This window comes from Hyalella azteca, unplaced genomic scaffold (genome assembly GCF_000764305.2).
Source record: "Hyalella azteca isolate HAZT.00-mixed unplaced genomic scaffold, Hazt_2.0.2 contig322, whole genome shotgun sequence".
Lineage (NCBI taxonomy): Eukaryota > Metazoa > Arthropoda > Malacostraca > Amphipoda > Hyalellidae > Hyalella > Hyalella azteca.
In genome coordinates, this window is record NW_025930675.1 from 185204 (window position 1) to 212919 (window position 27716).

The window sequence follows — 27716 nt, forward strand, 5'->3', positions numbered from 1 at the left end:
TGCTCCTTAGGGTATCGGTGCCCACGAGGGAAGAGGTGCTGAGAGAAATTAGGTACTCCTGACGATATCGGTGCGCGTGCGATCGTGAAGACAGAGGTGCTCATGAGGATAGAGTGCGCGCGAGGATATACCCCGCTTATGAAAATCTAAACAGGTGACAGATATAAAAATAATATCTGTAAAAAACAGAAATAGGACTGAAGGCATAAATATAATCAGAAAAATAATAAACTAAGATTTCGATTTTGAAAAAAAAATGTGCAAGCAGTCCTGACTCCTGGCCAAGAATCGATCAAATTAATACTAAATAGAAATTTTTTCAAAATCAAGTAATCTTGAAATTAGGAAAAATGTATCGTTGTTGGCGTTTGTCAAAACCATTCCAGCACATTCTTTTAAAAAATTTTCTCGATCGAGCACTTCTACGGATTAATTAGCCATATTTACCAACAAGCACCTCTGGGCAGCAGCGGTCAGCAAGTTTACCAATGAACTAATCGGAAATTATCCGCAACGAAATCGATTCGCAATCCCCGACATTTTCCCGACAGTAACTGCTTCAAGCACTGACAGAGCTGAAAGCTTCCTCTCCTGCCAGGATGGACGGCATGCGTGACTGTCTCAAGCACTGACAGAGCTGCCACCTTCCTCTCCTGCCAGGATGGACAGTCTCAAGCACTGACAGAGCTGCCGCCTTCCTCTCCTGCCAGGATGGACGGCATGCGTGACTGTCTCAAGCACTGACAGAGCTGCCGCCTTCCTCTCCTGCCAGGATGGACGGCATGCGTGACTGTCTCAAGCACTGACAGAGCTTCTACTCGCACTCGAGCCTTTCAGCCGCGCTAAAATTCATCAATCAAATGCTAATCTTTGCTAATGATCAGGGGTTCGAACACTCAGCTCAGGCTTCCCAGTCAGGGTATCGCGTAGACAAACGAGTAGGGCACCGCATGAGATGACCTCAGCCAAAGGTTATTTAAAACAAAATTAAGTGAATTAAAAATTAAACAGAGGGCCTTAATGAAATGAAAATGATAACAAAATACGATGAATCGCCTGAAAGCAGCAAAAGAAAAAAAACTAAAACAAGCTCCTATAATTTCCAAATTTTAGAAAAATTAATATTTGGCGAAAAGAAGATGATTAAAATACGAACATGGGACCAGGGAAAATGCGTTTGGGCCGTTAATTATCGATTCAACGGTAGTTTCTGAGCGATAGCTCGGAATATCACGTGCAGAGACCAAAATATGCTGGTAAAATTGAACCCAATTGAAAAAATTATGCGTGCAGGTAATAAATACGAATAAAAAAATAGTAAAAATTTTATATATGTTTTTTCTCATTGCAGCCGCAATTTCCACATAAACTTTTAAACTCTTGTCTACAATGTCAAAGTGACGTTAAACATTACGATCAACACTCGATTTAAATGAACAATTTTTAACCATGAAATGAGTTTAATGAGCACTATAAAGCCTTGAATTGCATGGTTATGGCGAGTGATGAGCGGGAAGCGATCAGTCACTCCATTGAATAGGTTCATCGTCCATTAGCGCAAAACAAGGGCCTGATATAGCATGCAAGGAAGCCCGTGTGAGCGCCCAGAAAAGACGAATTAACCGCACACTGAGATCGGGATCAATTAGCCCGCGTTCACACAGCGCGCGAAAAATATCTGTGCGCACAAGAACTTCACATGAACGCTATTTAATGCAACAGTTCTTGATAACGAGCAAGAGAAAAAATATTTTAACACAAGAATGCATGAAAAAATATGTGATAGAAAAACTATTTTGTCTTGCAATGTGAAATAAGCAGAGCTAGAAAAGCCGTTTCAATGTTCACTTGACTAATTTAAACGAATTTTGCGAATTCGTTAAAAAATCTGTTAAATGGAAAATTTTAAACTAACTAAAGAGAATATTTCATGAACTATAGGAGCAAGTCAAACTTCAAGTGATAAATATGTAAAAAGATAGTTTCCTTTTGAACTGTACAAAATTATTTTCATTAAAAAATTCGAACAGAATTTGTTGTTTAGATAATTTTGAACGGAAAATTGCAGAGAAAAAAAAAACAATCGAACTACATTACAGGGTGGCACTTAAGAATTTTTTTCGGTTAGGAAACACTTACCACTATAAAGCGAGAAAATAAATCGAGGAAATAAAGCGAGGATGAAATAAAAGTGCGAAAGCTAGGATGAAATAAAGAAAAGTGCGTTTGGTTGAGGAGACGTCGCTCTCAGAGCAAGAGGAAAAATAAGTAATTTTTGTTAGACGTGAACGCGAGCTACGTAACCCCTGTGGGGATGACATGGGAAGTCGATCGGTCGAGTTTGAACGAGGAAGGTAATAATGGGAGAGCCCGTGCGATGCCAGCGTCTGATACGCGATGTTCTGGACGTGACTTGCAAGAACCGCATTAGCTGGCTTCTCTGGGGCCTGGAACTACGCTAGTGCTTCATATCCAGCAACTAGTATTTACTGTATTACTATTCTCCATTTAAAAGGATCAGCTGCATGGAATTCCTAATTGCCGAATTTCGTTTTTTTCTTAATTCCGCAAGTTAATTTTAAATCAAAAAGATAATTTATACGGCATTCTTCGTTCAAAAAGTTCATTCTTCATTCATTTATACGGCATCTTATTCTCCTTGACATTAAATATTTTTGTACATTTCAATTCGATTTCAAAGCAGTTTAGCTTATACCTCAGATAAAATACGAGTTTCCAATCGTTTCGAGAGATGGAGATAAAAAATTTGAAAGTGGACACAGACGGTCTGATGAAGCGAATCCAAAAATTATCCACGCACCAAAAATTGTGGGATGGATCCGCGCTGTGTGCCTATAGCAGCTTGCACGTACGAAGCCTGGAAAGATCAAAGCACTTATGCGAAGATATAACGGCGGGGAGAGCCAGATCATCACTTAGGTTGTCGGTGGTCAAATCAGGATTCAAAGCAGCGACAGGCCTTGGACAAACCATTAGCAGGATTTGCAAAGGCTCCCGCTCTAAAATTGATGAATCCTGTAATGGATGATTGGCACTGCGACCGCTCTTTGATGATTGATGCGCACGCGCCGTTGAAGAATAGATCGATGCATGAGCGAATCAATGAAGATTGATGATAGTTCTTTCAAAATACGTGTATGAGAGAGCGAGTTGACGAATGGTGCTGAGAGGTAATGACATTTGTGCGAGCTCCGCGGCTACGACTTGCTTGTGTCACGTTGGGGAGCGCACAAGTAGGAAGAGGTAAAAAACGGTCTTCGATTTTTTGTTTAAGGAGGAAATGCTGTTAAGATATGAGGGATGGTCTTGAAGGACGAGAAGATTCAATTATGGTGTAGTGGAAGAAAACTAGTTCGATGAGGAACGCACTCGTGTTCCCTACACTATACGAAGCGCGTGTCCCTGTACTAGACAGATGAAAAAAAAGAACTATAATGTTACAAAGGCATACAATATTGGAAGTTCCCTACATTCCACACATTGTTTTTGTGAAATTCTAAATTTATTTACAATACGTATTAGTTTTTGATGCAACGTCATTCTCTCGCAATAACTTGATCGATTGCTTCGATGCGAATGTGTCAATACGAGATGAAAAGTCAATACACCATGCAAGAACACAGCTCATATTGAACAGCTTTTAATCTTTAACGTGAACCATTATAATTAAGGACAATTAATTTTGACCCGGATGTTGTGCGTGTGTCAATCATACAAGCCATATCAGAAAATAGGTCTTTAACTGTGACATTAAAGTCTCACGTAGGATAAATTTGTGCTATGGTCGAGTCATCATTCGGTCATGGAACAATCGAGGCTTGATGATACGGCAAAAATGCCACGCAAATTCATCGAAACGAATATGCACGCTACGCTACACGAGGGGACTGTTGATTGCTCGTCATCCGGCGGTGAATGACATTATTAATTTGGGTTTGAAGTCTTTAAATATCATACGATTTCTTCGATGCGTAGTTTAGATAATACATTATAAAATGAAATCTATTTGGGAGAACACAAGAAGTTACCGGAAAACGGGTTGACGTGGGCCATTTTTAGAGCTTTCCTTTTTTTGATATGAATAGCCGCAGAGTTAATATATAAAATACATCTCTTTATTGAATTTATAGGTTATCTCATGGTACTTCGAGAGCCATCAACACAATTTTTCCTAAGTAAAAACTTTAGGAATATAGTAGGGTTTTCTTTTCTTAAATGTCAAAACGGTCTAAGTCACCCCGTTTTACGGTGATAGGGGTTTTCGTCATAAACACATTGCATCACACGCTTCATTAAAATCGTAGGGCTGTCAAAAAAGGCATGCAATTAAGCGATCTCTTCTAGCAATAGTTCGATAGTTACCTAAAACAATCTTAAAGGGTGTGGCGGGAGTGCAGAGATCTTCGTAAACGATTAACATCGATCAAAAAATGTATTCATCACGCATTCATCGACGTTAAACGTGTGGTAAATGACATTGATCAAATAATGTATTCACCGCGCACCCAATATCGGTGAAAACGCCTGATAAAATGCACACTTGCATTTCTGTGCAACTGTATGATGAACCATAAATGGTTAAAACGGGCACAATAAGGTCCGCGAATAGCAGTTGCCACAGCGTTACAGTCAATAACTAATACTTGGTACGATAAACTTACTGGCAAAAACGGAGTCATCAAGATTCAAATTAATATTTCTAAGGCTGCAGATGTGGTCGACTTGGCCCTCGAGGCACTCGGCTTGGGAAAGCAAATAGATCACCACTTCTGCTGACTGCTCGAGGTTTAAAGGAATCGTTTCACACGGGAAGAATCTTGGTTCTAAAATATTCCTATATAACAAGCGATCATCAAACGCTTATTTAAGCGTCATGTGCGAAAAAAGATACATCAAATTCCAATAAAAACAACAGCATCTGCTATACGGCATTAGAGTGTAAAATATTTCAACTATATTAAAGTAGCAGCAGTAAGCAGTGAAAAAGCGAACGTTTTGAAATACAATTAAAAAGAAAGCCAGCTCAATTGACCATTAAAAGGCGGAAAACCACGCTCACCAGCGCAGGCTTTAGAAGCGCTTAGCGGTAAAGAACATGAAGAAGCTGTCGCAGAGCTGTGAACGTCACAAAAACGAGCGTCTGCATACGAATCTGCCTCCCAGACATGCAGGAGGCAGAGCACGAATTGAAGGATTTACACGACAAACAGACTAACTCTTAAGCTCGGACCCAGCAAAAAACAACAACACTCAGCAAGCGCTGCTTGCTGGCTTACTCCTGCCGAGACAAGAAAATACTGAGTGACGGCGCAATGATGATGCTGTATTTACGCACGCTGAGTTTGAATAAAAAAGAGCAAGGAATATACGAAAAACAAATTCGGTATATGCGTGGTTTAAGGCAAATAAACGTCCCTATTATGTGGTAAATTTATTGCATTATTAACGAGCTATATATAATATTAGTAGCATGCTATAGTGTAGGAAGATGTGGTCAGATTTATTGGTATGAAACTAGCACGAAGAACAGAAAAAACGTTAATTTGTGATCACAACTGTGAAATTAAGAGGAGGGCGTAAGGTTTCTTACTTATGAGGCGTAGCATTGGAATTCAAAAAGATATAAAAAATTGAGAGCATGCCATTCAAGGAAGCGCACAGAAATGATGAACACGCTTCGGTCGAGAGTAGCATGCAACGAGTAGAAATACAGAGACCTGAAAAAAAAAAACAAAAGTTAAATGGGTTCCATGTAACGAAGTATAACAGCGGATGCAGTGGTGACGACTGCAGTGCACAGACACACTATATAGGTACAAGTAACGCTGCGCAGCCTTATATTGTCAGCCATTTTTCAAGGAGAATTCTTGCGCGGAAGCAGCATCATCTCTAACGAAGCCTATCCGCATCGACAGTATTGAGAGGACAGGCCTCTTCTAGCCAGCCATGGCACTCTTGTTTCAGCAGTCTTCTTATATTTCTCGAAGCTGAATTTTTCTATCAAGGAAAACATAAAATAAACAAGTAAGTCGGACTTATGATTTTCTCTGTAGAGCGCTTAATTTAGAGGAACATAACACAATAGTTCCTCTAAATTAACAAGTAGTTCCTTAACACAAGTCCAAACTTCTGGAGATTCAGAGACGCAGATATAAACGACTTTCTAGTTCATGTTTTTCCAAAACGTTGAAGTTTTAAAGTCAGTGAATAAAGCTTGGTCACAGCCCCTTATAAGCCTAAGAAGAGCGCGCGAGACAAGACGGCTGCCGCAGACACGATCGAGGTCGTATCGACTCCCAGTTGCCAATCGCGGGCGAGTTACAGCTGGCCGACAACCAATCATGGACGGAATATAGATGGCCAACCATGATCCACTTGGGCGTTTAATAAAGGGATCTCACTTTGCCCGCAGCCCTGTCTAATACGCCTCAGGTTGAGAGTGTTTATGATGCGGCGTGCGATAGTGAGGCCACAAATTAAAGGCTCCGACAAACTGCCTAATGATAGCGTGAAGAGTTAACGCGTGACGATTGAAGCGCTCGTAACACGCTGTAAATAACTGATCCGACATCCTCGAGCCGCTGCAACCGAAGACATCCGTGTAGAAAATAAACAGCACGTCATCAAATGCCAACTAAAGTTGTAGAAAATAAAACGCATGTAATCGATGGACGAAGGATCGTAACCCTGTTTTCACAGAAGTTATTTCGGTTGCAACCAACGGACTGGCCACTCAGAATCAAAAGAGTATCGGTCATCACCGAAACATTTTCATAAAGGATAGTGAGTCAACAACGATTAAGACATTAGACACCAAGCTTTGAAATAATGCCAGAGACATAGGTACGTCATGATATGTGGAGGTACTTAAATCGATACAACTTTCATAACACTAATACCCTTCACCCGTGCATAATTTCCATTGAAATTTCCCTCTAAACTCGGTTACATCAAACATAAATTCAGTTATGGAAGCACCAAGCAAGAGGCTGCTCTTCCCGAGTAACGCTTGCCCTCTAACATTTCCCTCAAATTTCCCCTCACTCGAGATCTCCCTCGCTACAAGAAAGCAAGCTTTGCTCGGCTTCATCCCTCTCACGCCACATCCGCTCATCACCTTCTCGCACGCTCGCTTTCTATCTTCATTTGTTTTAGTTTTCCAATTTTGACATATCCCAATACGAGTTATTTTGCCCTCTATTGTACACATTCAGGATTTGTCTACGTTAATCCTTTCCTCTCTCTCGCCCACTATATTATAAAAAATTGTTTTGACATATCCCAATACGAGTTATTTTGCTTTGCATCGTACAAATTCAGGTTTTGTTTACGCTTCATATAATTAATCCTTTCTTCTCTCTCTCTCGCTCACTCACTAAATTATACAAATTGTGCATTAAATTTATTAACTATGAAATAAAATATCTCCCACTGCCAAAAATATTTTTTCTTTCGTCCATTTACTCTAAGCCCTCTTTTTCCCCATCATAAATATTTTTATAAGTTACTGCAGTTTTTCGTAGTTGTCTTTTCCGAGCCCACTTCCGCATCAGTTTTTTAGGGCCTCGTTACGTACAGGAGAGGAGGACACGTGTTGTTTTTACAGCCAAACTTTTTGCACACCGCGGTTACTTCCTTCCTATTTAAGTTACGAGTCAATTTATCGCTAACGTCCCAGGCAGGTAACGGTTTTTGTCATAAGTTTTTTTTTTTTTCACGGGACGCAGATCGGTGACTTGATTGCACCGTGCAACTAAAGTCTCCGCGTAAGTGGTGAGTAATTACAGGGTCACCGACGATGAATCAATTAGGATGGCACAAACAAGAAGAAGCCTAATTTATACAGAGCGACCAGAACGGCACAATTAAAACGTCACAGAGAATTCGTTAGACCCACTGAACGAGCGCATGGACGGTAATAATGAAGCTTTGGTTAACTGCCAACCAGGTTACATAAACATGGATTTGTGGACTGATAATTATAATAGGTCACTAAATTCGTACAAAAATATTACGCATAGATGCTTAAGAACGTCAAGCTATATACGAGCTTCTCTAACTATTTTTCCATTATCAGTCATAAGTCCCGACCAAAAAAATTTTACATGAATTTTCAGCACATTCTGTTTTTATTTACGCGCAAATTAGATGTAAAAGCAGGTGTTCAAAACTGCTCATGCCTCAATATTTTGCACAAAAAGCAAACAAATGTCTAGGTTGCTGGCGATGGAAATGTAAATCTCGAAAATAGGTACAATTTCCGGCGCTTGGTAGCGACGGCCGTTATGGGAATCGGAGGAATTGTCGACGAGGAGCTCAGTGTTTGGAATTACCCAGGAAACAGGACTGGGAATGAGCACTGACGGTGGGAATGCATGGAGAAAACAAGCACCGCTTGATTGGAATTGCGTTCCGGGAATGTTTGGAATCGGGTGATGGGCAGATACGGCGCTTGAAAGGCCAATCAAAAGACCACAGATATTGATTGGCGCGGCAGCCGTAGTCTAGGGAAAACTTAAGGGCTGATGAAAATGGAAGGCGCCATTAAATGCAATCTGCTGTAGGGAGGTTGTTTCAAGAGTAAGAAGAAATTAGGGAATTCAAGATCTGCAGAAGAATAAACTAGCAGCAATCGAGTGATTTTGCAGCCATGGGTCCCGAAGGAAATATTTTAGATGAATCTGCGAGCATGGATAATATGCTAAATATTGACTTCTCACGTACTACTAAGAATAACGATTTTACTCAAAAACATTTGAAATCGTTCTAGATCAAGAGAAGAACAGTGAATCACCTGCATAAGAATGACGGGCGATAATCCCGCTGTGATTTCGAACGTTCGAAATCACGTTCGAAGTCCGCCGACCGTTACCTGATTTCGTCACGCAGACAGTTTGCCACATCTTTTTACTGCAGCTAGTCACACAAGCGCTGCGAGAACGAGAAGTCATTGAGCTGCCATTGGTACATTAGCCGGCTAAGAAGAACACGCTGCACAAAGAAGTCTTCCTAAAAGATTCATCCCAATGCCTGACTTATTGTTGCTCTGAACATTCATTCTTTCGCTGCCATTCAACAAATTCAAACAAGGTTTGTAGTCTCTTCTATGTACTCTATCTCTTCCATTAATTTCATCTCTTTGTTTATTCATCTCATCACCCTAATCCGCTGCTGCTGGTCTGCATATCACTTCAATAGCTGTGCTTTGCAGGGTTCTATGCATGTATGAAAAACGCGATGCATAGCTCGCACAAAATAGGATACGTTGGAAGAGATGTCATTATGTTCAAGAGAAAAGCGCTGCGTAACTGAGGAGCCTTTGTGTATTTTTAATAGTAATTACCGTTCGGTATTTGTGAACGAACGAGTTTAAAATTGTAATATATTTAAGTGACCAACCATAGCCTGAAGTCTTTTCTATAAATTTTGTTAAGTGTACAGACGTTTTAAGCAAATTTTGCATCTGTTTTATTGAATAGATCTTTATTAAACAATATATAAAGGCAATACAACATCAACTTTATTCCATAAGGAAAATATAATTAACTAATATTCATCAAGTTTCTCATCTCATTTACAATGTAGACCCTAAATAACACAAAAAAACTTCATAGATCAATATCAGTCGTGCGGCCAACGATAAGACAGCCATGATAATAAAGAAATGCAGTCCATGTTTGAGTACTCTGGATGGCACAGAAATCTCAAAGGGGAAAAACCGGCAGATGCTCCGGTGATTTCTTTGGAAAACGCTTTCGCGTTCGACAGCTCGTATAATGCAGAAGCGACTGCAACAAGAAGAAAGTTTTCGAGTTTCGCAAGCACGAATTACAATGAGAAATGCAAACTTTTGTGAACGTAGTCCCATTGATGCGAAGGAACGAACGTTGATAGCAACATTGAAGCGCCTGCAATTCGAGAAAGAAATCAGCCATGCGGGCTACGGGTAGCGAACAAAAGAGGGTGCGATTACACCGCAAAAATGCGAGTCTCTTCTTAATGAAGCTTTGCATGAGAGGAAAAAATCCTCGTGGCCACAAAGAGATGGATGAGAACGAACGCCAAGACGTGGCTCGAGCCCAGTCCCGAAACAGACGAAGCAGCAGTCGTGTATTTGCAGAAGGCATTCCCATCACAGCAATTTACATTTACAACATACATTATACACCTCTTTTCATTTTCTAATGCAGGGCTCGATTGCGGAGAAAAAACTGCACAGCTTCATATATCGATATCGCTGCAATGTAGAAAAAATGTCAATATCGGATACCGTAAAATGGGGTAACTTAGACCACTTTTTTTTATAAATGATGCCATTTTTTTACTAGCTAAATTAAACTTGAATTGAAACATGCAAAATACATGTCTATACTCTAGCTTCACTCACCATAAATTGCTGGCGTCTGCCTCTCATAGTCTTTATGTAATTTAAAAAAAAGTGGTGGTCTTTGTTACCCCAGCTCTTGGGGTAACTTAGACCAGGTGGTAAAATCAATTATATTTTTTGGTAAAATAACTCCAAATAACTCCAAGCTCCCAAGTTGCCCAGCTCCCAAGTTGCCCAGCTCCCAAGTTGCCCAGCTCCCAAATTACCCAGCTCCCAAGTTGCCCAGCTCCCAAGTTGTCCCAACATCTCCAGAAGGCGACTGGGGCTCACACCGTGTGAGGCACGAGCTAGAATTGGAGTCAAGTGGCCTTCACAAGACAGCGAAGACTTTTCTGCAGGAGCGTGAAAAATAGAAGTGGTTTGGATAGGAGGAACGATGGTCGCGGAAGAGTTTAGTGGCTTTAGAGGGTGTCATGGTGATAGCAAGCAGCCCAAATGGGGGCAGCAGCCACACTAGAAGTGAAGGAAGTCACTAAAATAAACAACCCATAAAGAAGCCAACACAAAAATGCCAAGGAAATGCCAGAGTAGAGAATGATTTAGTGCGTCTCTTAATGTATACGACCTGGGAACGTCCGACCATTTCATGCCCAACTGAGTACTTTTCTCAACTTAGAAATTTATAGATGATTTTTATCCTCCAAGGCAACGCAAGTTCACTCGACGTCTAAAAGTCAAAGTCGCCAGCAAACCTCTGAGTTTCTCCCCACAAAGCTACTCATCTGTGATTGACAAGGAAAAGTTTCCGTTTCCGGAAAGTGCATTAGGTTCAGATAGTCTGCAATTCTTCAATGCAATAAATCGATGGCCAAGACAATCATTCATGCTGGCGAGGAAAGGAATCGGCTTTATATCTAGTCTCGCAAAATTGGGAAAGAGCGAATTATAGGAAAAGGAAAAAATAAAAGAAAAGGGTCAGAACTCAATGAAGTTGTGGGTATCCCATTAACTGTGGAACCTATGAAAGAAAACGTCCGTGAAAAAAAAATGGAATTAAATTAACGTTAAAATATCACTGGCATTTTCTGTATCTACCGGAATTGCACGGAATTGCATTATAAAAACTGTAGCTATTATAAATACAAAAATTCAAAAGAAACATTTTTATCTGCAGATTCCAGAGGACCGAGGAGAATAAAATAAAGTGGTTGTATATTATCAAAAATCCAGAACGATATTGATGACAAAACCGGTGAAATTCTAAGGAAAATCAGTATGGCAACTACATAATATTCCGAACAGATTCCCCCCGCGACTGTGGGAGACGAGAGGCTCCGGAAGAAGGGACAGACCACAACAAAAGAGGGAAGAAGGGCGTGTCTAACACAGTGAGGGAAGCCTGACCATAGCTCGCTGCCTCCTTCTCTTGCCATCGTGAGAAACAGAACTTACGATTCTATGAGGCTCTCAGATTTACCGTGAAATATATAGAACAATAAATTTATATACAGCGTTCTAGTTGGGCTAACACGAATATAAGTTGCTGAATCAGACGTAGATTGCTGAGTATAATTAAAGGCTCTCAAGAAGGTAACGCGCTGATCTCAATGATAATCTGTAAAAGATTAGCATTGAATTGTGAGGATTACCATGATCGATAGGGTATCAAATTATATTAGAAATTTATAGCAGCATTATTACTTATTACGTTCAATCTTTCTTCGCTTTAAAATGAACTAAATCAATTCTTCCTCTGATGGTTCATTATATTAGCCTTCACTCTCATTCTGCATGTATTAGTATAAGAAACAAATACTATAAATGTACATGTACTTGGTTTCGATGGCAAGGAAACGCATTATTATCTACTCTACACATATCAGCACAAAATAAGCTCGAATACTGCCTCAGATATGGGCGTTAGATGCGACCAAGTCCATTATGAAGCGTCAGAGAGAAGTAGATACGGAGGAGGCGAATCCCAGGCAATGTATACGAGCAGCAGGTGTTGCTTCTCACGCCTCGCAGCAAAATTCTGTGCAGAGAAGCGCGTCTGCAGCGCCTGCGCAACACGGATCACCGGCAACACTAGCTGAAATGCTTGCAACACTAGCTGAAATGCTTGCAACACTAGCTGAAACGCTTGCAACACTAGCTGAAATGCTTATAAAACTAGCTGAAACGCTTGCAACTCTATAGCAGCCACGCGGGTTCGCCTACAAGACGACCTGCAACACTAGCAGCAAAACGGTCTTGTCTAAAGCATAGACAACAAGGGCGTATTCCAAATGCAGTATCAGGCAGTGAAGCTTCAAAAAGGTCGTATTCATCTTTAAAATGCTAACGTAATTGCACTATAATCGTCCGCAAGCGTTGCAAATACAATCCACTTCTCCACTTCGCTGAAGTGAACATCGGAGAGCACAAGACCTATCACATTATTTAGAGATAGACTTGAGGATTAGTTGAAGGATAAATGGGTTCAGCATCCAGTAATCAAGAGAAGGTTGAAAAGTAAGAAAATTTATAGAATAAAGCAAACCCCTTATTAAAAGAAATGATTGATGAATTGAATACACAGTTGAATTTTTGTGTAGATTGCAGCAGTTTTTACACAAGTTCAAAAGTAGCAACTCACCTTGAACATCGGCTAGGAGCCACGCCAGGCTCACCGCCAGCAGCAATCGCGAACCGCTTATTCCCGACGGCATTCCGCTCACTGCTGATCTCACTTTTCTTTTAACAATACAAATTTAAATTAATTTTTCCGCAGCAAACGATTCATTAAAAATTTAACGATACTTGCTTTCCATCCAGATTGAAACGGTTGTCATTGATCAATCAGCTAGGAATTTTCGCTTTCATAAGCACAGTCTCTTCATATAGCTCCGCGAAACTCCTGTAACTAACAGGTCGCACTCACTACAGCAACAGCGTAGTTATATAACTCAAAACTAGCCTCAAGCGACACATTTTCATGGTCCTGGTGGCATCATATCCATCATTAGCGATCACGTATAGGTATTGTATTCCACTTGCACAGTACACTCTTCACCCGCAGCCGTTGTCAGATCCTTTGAGATCACAGCCAGTCATTTTGCATGGACTTTTGCCGTTCAAGTTTCGACTTCTTCACTGGACGACATGCTTCTTGTGTAATCTTGCCACTCTCGAAGTCCACTGCGTTCTGAAAAAAAAAAATAAAATTGTAATTTGAGTAATTGTAATTCTCTTCTTCACTGTAATTCACTCTTGCATGCGTTTCCTGTTATAGGCGCTTGTATCAGGAAAAACTTAAATGAAAACATCTTAAAGATTAATAGACAAATATAAAAATTAAGTACTACGCAAGTTTTCGTGAGTAGTATTGTCAGAACATTTTTATAAGAAAAGCAGCAGTAAGTACGGTTTATCTTAATGAAAATGTGCTAAGAAGCATCAGGTGCAGTTCCGAAAAACAGCATATGCAATACTGTCACCAGTACCAGCAGTAATTGGACGAGAGCGGTCAAACGTTTATTGCTGAAACAGCAGTGCGTATAATAAACAGCAGTACGCGCAGTATTCTAATTCCAATACGTACAGTATTACAACAGCCCGTGGAGAACGGAAGCCGTTGGAAGGAATATATATAGTATAGCAGCAGCATGAGTAGGGGGTTAGGAATATGAGTGTTGTATATACTATAACAACCGTACTATTTGAGAGCAGCACTATTGCCCTTGCAAATAGCAGCAGGACAGCAGTACGTACAATTAACAGCAGTGCATCAAGACGCACAATAACAGCAATGCTGCAGCACGTACAATTAATAACAGCAATGCTGCAGCACGTACAATTAATAACAGCAATGCTGCAGCACGCCCAGCAACAGAAGCAGCGCTCAGCAGATTGGAGCATTGGGTCGCCGCAACATCTCGTATTAAAATTGCTCTAGTTGAGCGTATGCGCGCTGCCATAAATTGCGGTGAGGCGGCGAGCATACGGCGTCACCGCCTTCACAGCTCCGGCCAGCGAGCCGGCTAGGGTGGAGTGATGCGCCTGTGCCGTGGTGAACATTAGAAGACCTAGAATGGAGAATATTATGTTCAAATTATGAGGCCTAGAGTGGGGAATATTATGTTCACATGGAGGGTATCAGGAGGCAAAAGATGATGAATATATAATGATTAGATGGAGAATATCATGAGTACTAGTATGGAGAACTAGTATGTGTTTAGATGGATAATATCGTAAGGTATAGAATGAAGAATATCATGAGGCTAGAACATATCTTTCGGTAAATAGCGTAAGGTTTTTTGTAGACGGCATACAGGAAACAAATGAGTGAAATGACTACAGTACAGATTTAGTAACTTGATGTCACTAAACAACAGCGCTTGCAGAAAAATTCCGAAAATTTAAGGCAAGTTGCAAACAAATAATGAATGAGAAAACTTATACTATAAATGCAATAAAAGGCATGAAAATTGTGGATACGACGGCATTGCAACAAAAACATTTGCAGCAAAGTAGTATACCGTATTGTCTATATTACGAGTCGTGAAATAAAGCAAATTTGTAATAGTAAAAATTACTGGAAACGCCAAGAATTCAAACGATGCAAGTTAAAAAAATTGAAACAATGCAGCAGAAATGCAGCAGTCAGTAAACACGACAGTAGAACTGCAGCAGTCAGTGAACTAGGCAGCAGAACTGCAGCAGTCAGTGAACAACACAACAGAACTGCAGCAGTCAGTGAACAAGACAGCAGAACTGCAGCAGTCAGTGAACAACACAACAGAACTGCAGCAGTCAGTGAACAAGACAGCAGAACAGCAGCAGTCAGTGAACAGAAAAATGTGCTGACTCTGACCGACGGCTGAACGCCTGCATGTGTGCTTGGTCACGCGCGTCTCCTGCTGTGGAAACCTGCGCACTGCAAACACGTTGTCCACTCCAAAGTTTGCACAGAATTTTATGCGACAAGCAATTACTTCAAGCAGATATATGGCATCCATCAAACACAAGGGGACGCTTTCGGCTCACCAGCTTTATTTGGCTGGAAATTCTAAAAAATCAAGCTTTATTTGGCTGGCAATTCTTGAAAATTCAATATTTATTTGGCTGGCAATTCTTGAAAATTCAAGCTTTATTAGCGAGGCTGACGTATTTTACGCAAAAAAATTGGGAGAGAAATTAGAAAAAAATCCATTAGTAGGGGGAGGGAGACGACGGAAAAAAAGAATCAACAATTTTAAGTACAATAAGCAAAAAAGAAACTTCTAAAATTCAACGACAAACATGAATATAAATTGATGCTTAAGTTGTGTGATTAATCATTATTCTAATTATGCAAATAAACTAAAATCTTCAGAATTCATCCGACAGATATTGACGATTTGAAACGAAAATACAAAAATCCAATTAAATTAACTAATACCGCATTTTTTTCCGGAACGTGATTATACGCCGGCCCAGCGAATTTGAACGGCTATCAAACACACGAGAAGTTTTTAAACAAACTCAGGCAGCGGCATAAATGTTCGACAGGATCATGTTTAATAAACATTGTTCTCTCGTAACAGTTTGACAAACAGGTTTCGCCAGCAGAAATTCCCAAGAACCATAACAATTACGTGAATTAATAAACAATTCAATCGAATTTGAACGTTGGTTATCAATCTCTTAGCTAACTTACATACTATTTTCCGTTTCGCATAAGCTCACATTAAAATATTACAAACGTAGGTACAATATAAATAAGTTAGTATAACTGTGTAAGATTCATAAAATGTTGCTTCGGAAACACAAGGAAGGTTTTAAGAGCATTTAGTGTTACGTAAAAAAAACTTTAAAGTAGGGATATTTGACTCGTTGGTGCGCTAGGTGGCATGTAGGTAGACCGTAACCTAGGCCTTCCGTCAAATTATTAGAGGCCCTCGGTAATGTAGCCAGGCCGACCTCTCAGATTTATGGCCACTACATTAACGACACTAAAAACTCCCCCGAAAAATTAATCAGTGGCGAGGCGAGGAGCCAAAAAAAATCTGGCCAAAACTTATTTGAAAACGTACGGAGGGAGTAATACGTCCTTTTCGGCAGATGTGCTACAAATACACTATTGTCGGTAAAACGATATATTTTCGATAGGGCGATTCATTCTCGAGAATTGATGAAAATTGAAATTTAAGCGCGAAATACAGTGAACAACTGAGCATGGTAAGGCAGCTGAAGATATCGTTCACAATATAGCATTTAAAATGGATACAAGAAATGCATTTCTTAGTGGAAATTCGAGAGATCTGCCCTTACCAAATCGCGCCTCATACTTTTTGTTATTTTTATTTTTTTTTTAACTTGAGGGCGTGGTTTTGAAAAAGGAATCCTAAGAACCAGCAACAATAACAAAATAAACTTGAATGAAAAATAATCCAAGTACACGTAGCGGCCGATTTCTCGTCCGTGATTGGTGAATTTAGCTTTATAAACCGTCAGCCTTCAACCTCCAACCTCATTCTTTAAAAAAATACGACGGAAATTAAAGTTAGCCATTTAATGATCAACACTAATCGGCGCACGATAGTTACTAGGGCATGCCAGTTAGGAAAGCAGCTGTGCCACTAAGTTGAGGTAAAAATTCACAGCGAAGTTCTCACGGGAGTCTCGAGGAGGCAGTCGGTAATAGCCTGAAGTAGACAATAACCCTCGCCCTCATGGGCAATATCGGGCAGACGGCAACGGCTACTGAACGTCACTCTTACTACTTCAATCGCATTGAAAATTGTTCGGATGCGTTGCTAAATTTTAGTATGAGTAGCTTCATTTAAACGGAAATAATTAAATGATATTCATAATTGTCTTCGTTGAAACGTTAATAGGAAATTATATACATGATTAGAAGACAGGTTTAAGCCGTTCTCACGAACGTCATTCAAAACTTTCGGGGTAAGTGAGAAGAATGAACAATTATTCATCATGGGCAACACAGATATAATAACGGAATTAGCCATGAGAAGACCGAATAATTTATTTGGCAGACTAGGTTTTGTGAAAGCAAATACATGTATTTTCCGCTTAAGTCACACACTGAACGAATTATGTCTAAAAACTTAAAAGCAAAGAAAACTCCACAAGAATGCATACTATCTTTAAAGAAAACGTCTTGAATGTCTTGAATTATGTCTTGAATTACTCACCCCATTTCTTGTGTCACCACCCCGCTAATTTCAGATTGAAATGAGAGAACGTTTAATCAAAAGAATGTTTTAGCATCGATTTAATCAAAGGACGCTTATTCAAAAGTATGATTTACTTAGATTTAATTAATGGACGCGTTTTCAAAAGAATGGTTGCGCTTCCATTTAAATCAAAGAACGCTGAATAAGAAAAATGTCTATGCCTGGATTTAAATTATAGAAAGTTTCGTCCGAAAAATGGTTTCGCTTAGCTTTAAGTTATATGATGCTTAGAAGAATATAGGTATATAGTTTCGTATGGTTTCGCTGAGATTTTAAATGGAGAACGCTTTATCAGAAGGCTTGCTCCGCTTAAAAATTTTCTATTGTAACATGATATGCATTTATCTTATAGAGCCCTGGGCATTGCGAAACTGGAGATAGCCTGGAAATTTTCCTACAAGGAAACTGCCAACTCCATAAATAAAGCAAGAAAAAAGTAAGAGATAAGGCGGCATGACTAGACTTAACCTTGCCATTCAGCTCTAGACAAACAAAATTAAAACTGACTACATAACGAATGGTAAATTGTGCGGATACAGTAGTATCATTAATTTTTTTCCACTGATTAACTCTCGTTAGACAACCATAAATTATAAGCTACCCGTTGCATAGACAACGGGTAGCTTATCCGTAGACTTTAGAGTTGAACGTCTCTGGAAGCAAAACGCCCAGGGGTCGAGTATGGAGAAATATGATAGGATTTAAGAGAACATTAACGTTGACTGCGTTGGTTAAATGGAATCCATCAGCGATCTAAATAAAAAGAAAAGCGAGCTTAAATACAGAATACAAAGGACGACTCAGAAGCGTTTTAACTATTGGTAGCAGTTCTAAAACAAGACGATATAGGTAATCCGAAAGTCTTGGTATTTGATGACCATTTCAGGTTCGAACAAATTCATTCAGGTTCATTCATGTGTTAAAGCAAATACTTTAGTCATAGTTCGCCAAAATGCATAACGGTCCATTCTTTACGTCAGAATTGATGGTAGCAAGAGGATGATCCTACCGTATAATGATAGTAGTCCACGTAATGCACGTTTGGAACAGATTTCCATACAATAGTCAACGAATCATTTCTTTCAAGTCAGGAGGCTAACTAAAGCTGCATCTGATGAAACAATGCGTGAGAAACAGAATAGGCTGTTACAGTTATTTAGATCTGGCAAAAGTTTCAGCTAACTACGAAACCTTCAAGCACGATTGTGCATACGCTCCATTTATCCATTTTTTATTCACTCAAATCGGAAGTGATAACTTGAAAGGACTCACTAGAACTGCTTGCTTGCGATATTTTTTTCAATTCATCAATACCATTTTCAAATGTTAAAATAATCAAAATTTTAGCTTAGTGAGCAAACTAGTGCAAAATAGTAGCAAGAATTACTAGCTAACTAATAGGTAACTTGGTCTCGACTATCTTCCCACCAATCCAATTTTGCTTGAAAAAAAAAAAAAAACTAAATGCTGAACGAACGGCTCCGTAGTATCGCTTGGAATATATAATACAAGGGTCTCGATATTACGGTTGACGCTTTCACACAAAATCGAAAAATGAATTGGAAATTAGATATTCGCATTTTCATTTGGACATCCATGTACTTGGGAACTAAAGCCTACTAGCGTGTTGAGGTTGGCTCATACACGACCCGAACTACTTTCTTCACTGTAAACGAAACGACATCAATAAAAATAAAGACACGCATCTGCTGCTCACATCAACAAGCCACGAAATATTCGCGGTAAGTGCAACACAGAAATAGCGAAATCTAGTGATGGTCCACACGAATGCTTAGCAGCTCAGGTGAATCTCAATGAAGCTGTTCGTTCACACCTACCTCTGAGTTATGCAGTGCAGCATCAATGAAGACACAATATGTGTACGAATACCACGATTTATCCCGCCCCAAGATGTATATGCATCAGGAACATCAATCGTATGTAAGCTGCCAATTTAAAATTAATTATTTCACGTCACAAAACAAGCTATAATGACAGGGATCGACGTCGAGTCGGCAAACACAGAAGTTCAGGAGCAACCGACCCCACACCCACACTCGGTAACTTCACAATTGCTACTGAGGACGAAGACGGCACCAGTGTTGCCAGGTTTTTTCTTGGCGAGAATACCAGATTGCCTAGCTCAAAATACCAGAAATATACCAGAAATTCTATCGTTCAAAAACAGACTAATACCTCCAAATTTAATAAAACTATTCGTCAGAAACGTTGGTTAGAAAAAAAATTATCTTATGTACTGTGCAGTTATCTGGCTTGACGATAATTCGCCAAATTGAACACGTTATATTTTTCCCCTCTGTTTGGAACATTTCGACACTTCTTTTCCTGTGTTTGATTACATTGACACTTTTTCCTTTTTTTTATCAGTGTCATTGTGGCACTTTTTCTTCTTTGCTCAACATGAGCAAGCCACGGAAACAGGTCATCTTCATTTTGCTTATTTTCGTACATGCTTGCATATTGCATTAATCTAACATTTCGGGTGTGATCACTTGTTGCGGTTGAGCAGATAGCTTATGGTCCGAATATGGGACTCCAGTACCGTAGTTTAAATTTTATTCCGTTGCTTGTTTTTCACATAGGTGACTTGTGAAAACACTTGCACCACGAATGCTTTGGAGACAGGTCAAAGTAGACAAGTGATGCAGTAGGCAGCCAGTTCCCTGAATGGATGATAATTGTCAAGATCAGTGAAATATTGAATGGCACCCCAGAATTCAAGTGGCACTCCAATAAGTGGCACTCTAGAATTCAAAACCACCGAACAAAAATAGTGGAGCTTGCGTCGCAGAAATCGGTTCGACAACCTCACTCGTCCTAGGCCATATCATCAGTTAATCACTGATCAGTAATCAATCGAGGATCATCACTCTCATGCTCATATTGCTTGCACTAAGCACTTTTGTTAAATGTTAACAATTAAATTGGGGTTATTTTATCAAGCGGTAAACTTGCGATTCCAAAAATGGCGGGAAACCTCTAGTCGCGCCACTCTGATGGTAATCTATATAATCTACGCCTACGTTGGAGGAAATTCAAACTTCAGAGGTGGAACTTAATGCAGTAAATTTGCAGTAAGTCAGAAAATACCAGAAAAATACCAGATTTAGGCAAATATACCAGATCTAAAATGTTCATACCAGGCACCTTCTGAAAATACCAGATTTGTGAAATCTGGTATAGAAATATACCATCTGGCAACGCTGGACGGCACGGCACTAGCCGCCCTATGGACCCCGAAACACCGATGCTGCTGTGAACGTCAACTGCTGACATGCCTTCCTTCCTTCATACAAAATCAAACATCGACATAACAAAGCATTTGTAAAAGCAATTATTGACGTCAAAAATTTAAAAAAAGACTAATTATAGACATAATTTTTTCAATACGCTAAGTTCGGCCTTAATATGGATAGAATTTACTGAAGTTCCGGAGGTTATAAAATATCATATAATCAGTTAATCACACAATTAAGACTGAAATTTATCTGATGTGGAACGAATATTACCGTAGATCACGATCACATTTATAACTATGACTATCATATTGTGATTAAATATAAATTACGCCATTTTAAATTCGAATTTTGGTGTACAATCTCATACTGCATGTAATATTGGTAAATACGATACATCCTCCGACGGTGTTAGCGTTCAATAACTGAACCAAGTCCAAGAACGTGATCAAGCTTTTTAAATAATATCATAGAAATATGTCCCTTCTCTTATTTTAGTTTGTTTCTATCACGCACACCAACCCATCGCAAAACCGATTGTAACAACACATATCAATCATGAAATGAATTGAACAACAGCAACTATAGCTATTTATTTTAGGATGATGTTTCTATCCGAACAGTAAAAAACCGCTCAAGTATTCAACACGAAAGGAGCACAGGACGACTTTATTCAGCTTTCGACTGCTTCGGATGATACTTCATGTATAGTTTCTAGACCAATCAAGCGAAGCATTCATTGTTTTACTGAAGCACTAGCAAGTTCATAGGAATAGGATGTGGTGTTAATCCTGCAGCACTTGCGCCGGCATGCGGCACGTTCTAGGATTAGTAGGTGGCTGTAATCCTGCAGCACTCGTGCCGGCATAAGACACGTTCTAGGATTAGTAGGTGGCTGTAATCCTGCAGCACTCGTTCCGGCATAAGACACGTTCTAGGATTAGTAGTTAGCATTAATCATGCAGTAACATTACCGGTGCGCTGGTAGGTTCTATAGATGGCGCACCAGAAGTTTTTAGGTGGTGACGTTAATCCTGCATCGCTGGTTGCACTGTCAGGTTCTATCTTTCAGGAGAATGACACTAAACCAATGCTACTTGCAACTAAATTTCGTCGAAACAAATTTTCATTACCTTCATTGATCGTCATAAGACTGGTGGATAAATGGTAGATTAATCCTACAGCACTCAAGCGAGCGTTCGTCCCCTGACTACCCAGTGAAAATTTACAGACGCGGCAGCTTCTGATTTGGACTACCAGAAGCTGGGGTGACTCTAAATTTTGTTAGGGTAGCAACACTTGCCTGTTGGGTCTGCTTACGCAACGAGAATTGCGTTATGGTGAAATCGCAGTTCTGGGCTCAAACTGCGCTTGCCAATTATAGGCTTAAGATTTACGATCATCGGTGAACGTGTGATTACCGTATGAATTGGGTCGGGAATATAGCTTCATAGCACGATCGTTAATAATGTTTCCATGCTTAATTGGCTTCAGAAGTGTGTTTAATAATTAATAGGCTTCAAGTGTGTACGTAACTCATGTGTGATACTTCAATTGTGTAGCAATGTGGAGCTTAAAAGTACGAGAATAATATTGTATGATCCTCCACCGAAGCTGAAAATTTTTTCATCAAACTAAAAATGTATTGCTCAGCTGATACGAGGAAATGGATGCGTTGTATTTCCACGTGAGTTCTCGGTATTATTGTTTGTATGTTTGTGCGAAATGTAAAGACATTCTGCATGCCTTGTAAGCTACTCACGATATTCTCAAATGCAGAATCAGCGTATTTTTATTTATTTTTGAACATAAAAATTTGAGTTATTACTATCCATGAATTTTGTTTCACTTCACTGTAGCCTGAATCAAGATGCCTTGTGAACGGATAACTTGAATTGACTCATTATAACTACTGAGTTGCGATATTTTAAAATTCATTTATATCACATATGTATTATTTTGTCTTATAAAATTACGCTTTTGAACTTGAACCATGAATTTTTTCATTTATGGGATTATAAGATTGTTTATAGCGCTGTGTATTGCTTTATCTTATAAAATGTCGTTTTTGAACTTGAACCAAACATGAACTCTTTTCATTTATAGGATTGTTTATAGCGATGTGTTGTGTATTACTTTATCTTATAAAATGTCGTTTTTGAACTTGAACCAACCATGAACTTTTTTCATTTATAGGATTGTTTATAGCGATGTGTATCGTTTTATCTTATAAAATTACGCTTTTGAACTTGAACCAAGCATGAACTTGTTTCATTTTATAGGAACCCTGGATCGAGATACCAATGCCCGCGGTCAGCGTTGTTGACGGCATAAGTACATCGAATTTACGATGTAGCCAGGAACTCGAGTCGATGTGTACAGGAGCGTTGAGCACATGACGCCCAAGTGCCGGGGCTAACACCAGTAAATCATTTCTGAACAACGCCAATAAATGGCATGCTTAGTCGTACAGAGAAAAAATTGCATCGGCTTGAGAAAAGTAGGAACAAGAATAGCTCCAAAATATGTGCATGAGTGTTCTTATAAATTGTCGGAAAATAGAGTTGTAAAATGCATACATTTATACGAATAACAATTTATACTATAAATTCATTGAATTTTCGTTAAAAAATTTAAAATTAATGAGGCACAAGCAAGCAAATGAGATGAACTTCCTTTTAGGGAAAATCGTTTTTTTTTTCTCCTCTGAACATTTTTGACTTGGAATTCGCAACTCTCGCACGATTTCTACACAACAAAAATCACACAACTAAATATATCTTTATTTTATTTCACAAACCAGACCTGGAATTGTTTCTCCACACTTGGTCGGTGTTATATTTCAGCAGGCAAGTGCTTCTTAATTGGATGAAAAGTCTTGCCCCGAGGCCGTTGTGCCAGGAATTGTAGGATCGAACTGCATTTTGTTTATAAAGCATTTGCATTTTGTTTTGCTGGAGTGGCTACAGGTTTTTGTAAATGTCGGCTGATCGTTCATAGTTTGAAACTTGTGACGTACTATGCAGCAAGCTGGGTATCCAAAAACACGCTGAAAATATGTTTGAATTCTAATGAGAAGTTTTCCTTACGGTATTATGGTATTTTATATTATATTTTTGCATTACAGTATGATATTATTAAAATTGTTAGCTACGGCAAATTTGTTCACAGAAAACGCAGTTTCTATACACCAAGAATACATTTACTGACAGAGAAATTGATAAATCTTGATTAATCAGTATTCTTGGTTGTTGGGTTAAGATTCTATGAAGTTTTAAGTATTCATGAACTTCTAATTACTGGTAAAGACATTTCTTAACTAAAATCAATGACTACAAACAAATGCACGCAATATTGAAATAGTTTTATAAGGAAAAGGTCTACGATGTAGTGAAAGTTTTTTTCTTATTCAAGGAGCCAGGTTCCCCGAACTTTATACTCATGAAGTTTCCAAGTATTGATGAATAATAATTAATGATAACGACGTTTCTTGATGAAATTCATGGACTACATAAACATTCACGCAGGATATGAAATATTTTAATATGTAAAAGATCTAAGATGTACCAAAAGACTTATTCTTATATAATAGAAGGTTCTCAGAACTTTATATGTAGCGTTGACACGCGTTCACAGACCATCGATCTGGGACGTCGCGCGAACCTGGGGCTTCCACGTGAACGCAGTGGCCGCCTGAGATGACAATGTGATGCATTGAGATGCGTTATAAGATTGTGGCAGTAGGCCTAAAAGAACTGGAGGTGCCGGGGATCGAACCCGGGGCTTTTCGCATGCAAAGCGAACACTCTACCACTGAGTTACACCCCCGATGGCATCAGGTAATAATTTGTTCGTATTAAGCAATAAATTTTTTTCACATGCTGAAAACTTATAGAGTTAGCAATAATTAAATTGTATTAAAAATTAAAGAAAATGCATGAAATATACAAAAATTAAATTTTAAGTACATTCAGCCCCAGAAAATATGAACAATCAAGGATTATGGGAACGCCACGCACAGTATCAGAGATACCAGGCACCGCGGTCTCGAACTCCACGCACAGTATCAGAGATACCAGGCGCCGCGGTCTCGAACTCCACGCATAGTATCAGAGATACCAGGCGCCGTGGTCTCTAACGCCACGCACAGTATCAGAGATACCAGGCACCGCGGTCTCGAACGCCACGCACAGTATCAGAGATACCAGGCGCCGCGGTCTCGAACGCCACGCACAGTATCAGAGATACCAGGCGCCGCGGTCTCGAACGCCACGCATAGTATCAGAGATACCAGGCGCCGCGGTCTCGAACGCCACGCACAGTACCGTATCAGAGATACCAGGCGCCGCGGTCTCTAACGCCACGCACAGTATCAGAGATACCAGGCGCCGCGGTCTCGAACGCCACGCACAGTACCGTATCAGAGATACTAGAGATAGTCGAACGCTCCGACCGAGAACGCAAGTTCGCTTATGATTACTTTCCGAGTTACATGTTAACGATTGTTTGATTTGCTGCACATGATTGGCTATTGGCCTGATGGCTATGAGTTATTATGGCACCCGAAAAAGATCATTTGGTGATCGGTTACGGTTAAAGTTTGGTTACCGCAGTCCTTTAACAGGGTTGTTGCAGCCATATACTAGGTTACGTTTGCCCTATAGAAGGGTTACAGCAACTTTCAAAAATGGGTTGCGGAAAAGTTAGCAGGGTCATAGCAATTACTGGGATTGCAGGAGCCACAAACCGAGCCTCCATTTCCAGTAGAACTATGAAGAAGAACTGACACTAACTCGGCGTTCCTGAGTTCTAAGTTTGATCAGAACTCGCGTAAAAAGTTCTCTGAGTGAAAGATTCTGCGAGCCCAAGAGGGCTTAGGAAAAATTAATTGGATTAAAGAGGCCGTGAGAATTGAAGAGACGGTAGGAATAAGAGCCTGCAAGAATTGAAGAGGCCGTGAGAATTAGAGAGGCGGCAAGAATTGAAAAGGCACAAAAAAAAAACAAAGAGGCAGCAAGAATTAGAGAGATAACAAGAATCTAAGAAGCAACAAGAATTTGAGAGACGATAAGAACTAAGGAGACTGCCTAAGTTGAAAAAAACACAATTTTTTCACCACATTAATTCAATGTTCAGTCATCGGTAATTACCGCATGCGAATTAATGTATTAACACACATTCATTATATTTGCACTGCGACAATAGAGTACTGCCTTCTATGAAGCTTCAGTAGATTACATACCTGCGCTGGGAAGATCTGGACAGAGCTGTAGCATTACATATAGAGCAGGATATAGCTGTAGCATTACATATAGAGCAGGATATAGCTGTAGCATTACATATGGAGCTGGACTGAGCTGTCGCATTACATATGGAGCTGGACAGACGTGTTGCATTACATACGGGGCAGGACAGAGCTGTAGCATTACGTGTGGAGCAGGATAGAGCTGTAGCATTACATATGGAGCTGCATAGAGCTGTTGATGCATGCCTTCAGCGTTACAGCGTATAGGAGAGTTTCAGCTGTAGAGCTGAGGCAGCGTAGCGCAGTTCACAGGCTGCAGAGCTTAGCTCTAGAGTGCAGCAGCGGTTGTTTACAGCTGCTCAGGATGAATGGTTTACATGCTAGAAGCGATAATCTCTTTGTTCACGTTTAGTGTTGCCAGATGCTCGATATGCAACGCTTCCTCATGAGAGACAACGAGAATTATTAAAACGGGGCTTTATGATGGGAACAGCAGGAAAAAATCAAATGCGGATGTGAAGAATCGTTTGTGGAAATAAAAAAAGACAATCTCGAAATAAATATCTTCACAAAGGAATAGTTTTTCCACTCCAGCTAGGTGCTTATAATTGGTTTCTAGTGGACATGGATTTTTAATTTTTTGCCATCACTGATGCAATCGTTTTTCATTAACCCCCAATTTAATAATTTCTAACTGCTGTATGTAGAATACGTAGGATTTATTTCTGGTGAGCCTGTTGCTGGGGCAATGAAATAAGAAAATTAGTCAATATTTCATTTGCAAGTTTTTTGTGCGTTGAAGTTGAAGCAAATCTGCTACAGCGTGGAGTTTTGGTGTGCGTTGAAGTTGAAGCAATACAGAGGCACTGAGGCCCATGATTTTTGGCTACAGAGGCACTGAGGCCCATGAGTTTTGGCTACAGAGCCACTGAGGCTCATGAGTTTTGGCTATAGAAGCACTAATGCTCAAGAGTTTTGGCTACAAAGGCACAGAGGCCCACGAGTTTTGGCTACAGCGGTACTGAGGCCCATGAGTTTTGGCTACAGAGGCACTGAGGCCCATGAGCTTTGGCTACAGAGGCACTGAGACCCATGAGTTTTGGCTACAGAGGCTTCGAGGCTCATGAGTTTTGTCTACAGAGGCACTGAGGCCCATGAGTTTTGGCTACAGCGACACTGAGGCCCATGAGTTTTTTCTACAGAGGCTTCGAGGCCCATGAGTTTTGGCTACAGAGGCACTGAGGCCATGAGTTCACAGAAGCACATACTGAGCTAAAAACACAACGTGGTGTGAGGTGGCGTCTCGCGCATGTCGATCACCCGACAGTTCGGATGCTGGCGCTCGTGATGACTTGCAAGAATCTTGCTATGCAGGTAACTCTCAGAGAAATAAGTGAGACTTTGTACAGAAAACGCAATTTTTTTGCACTTTTTGCACTTATGCACTTTTCTGCACTTTTTGCAGTTTTTGTGTGGGTTATCCTTACAAAGTTTGGTCAGATAAAAGAGTGTATTAGTTAGCTCATGCTGTCAGTAAGAAAGTGTTTCACTATTTGGACAATATAACCCATTAATTTCTCTGAGTGGAAGGCCTGGGACCAGATTTTAAGAGAACGTAACGAATCGTTCGATATCGATTATTACTC

General features: G+C 39.9%; 1 protein-coding gene and 1 non-coding gene across 2 annotated transcripts in view; both read right to left on the bottom strand.

Annotated features, from left to right (window-relative positions):
• The window catches only part of LOC108670512 (protein sax-3), a 136373-nt gene extending 116714 nt beyond the window's left edge, over window positions 1-19659 (bottom strand). The window contains exons 1-2 of the mRNA XM_018157986.2: window positions 19407-19659; window positions 12987-13535 (exon numbers count right to left, since the gene is read on the bottom strand). Of these exons, the coding sequence (XP_018013475.1) occupies window positions 12987-13059 (73 nt within the window). The 5' untranslated portion in view covers window positions 13060-13535; window positions 19407-19659. The remainder of the gene's footprint in view (window positions 1-12986; window positions 13536-19406) is intronic.
• A 4922-nt stretch (window positions 19660-24581) lies between these two features.
• On the bottom strand, window positions 24582-24653 carry Trnaa-ugc. The gene has a single exon. It is a non-coding gene; the product is annotated as a tRNA-Ala (tRNA).
• Between the last annotated feature and the right edge of the window lie 3063 nt (window positions 24654-27716).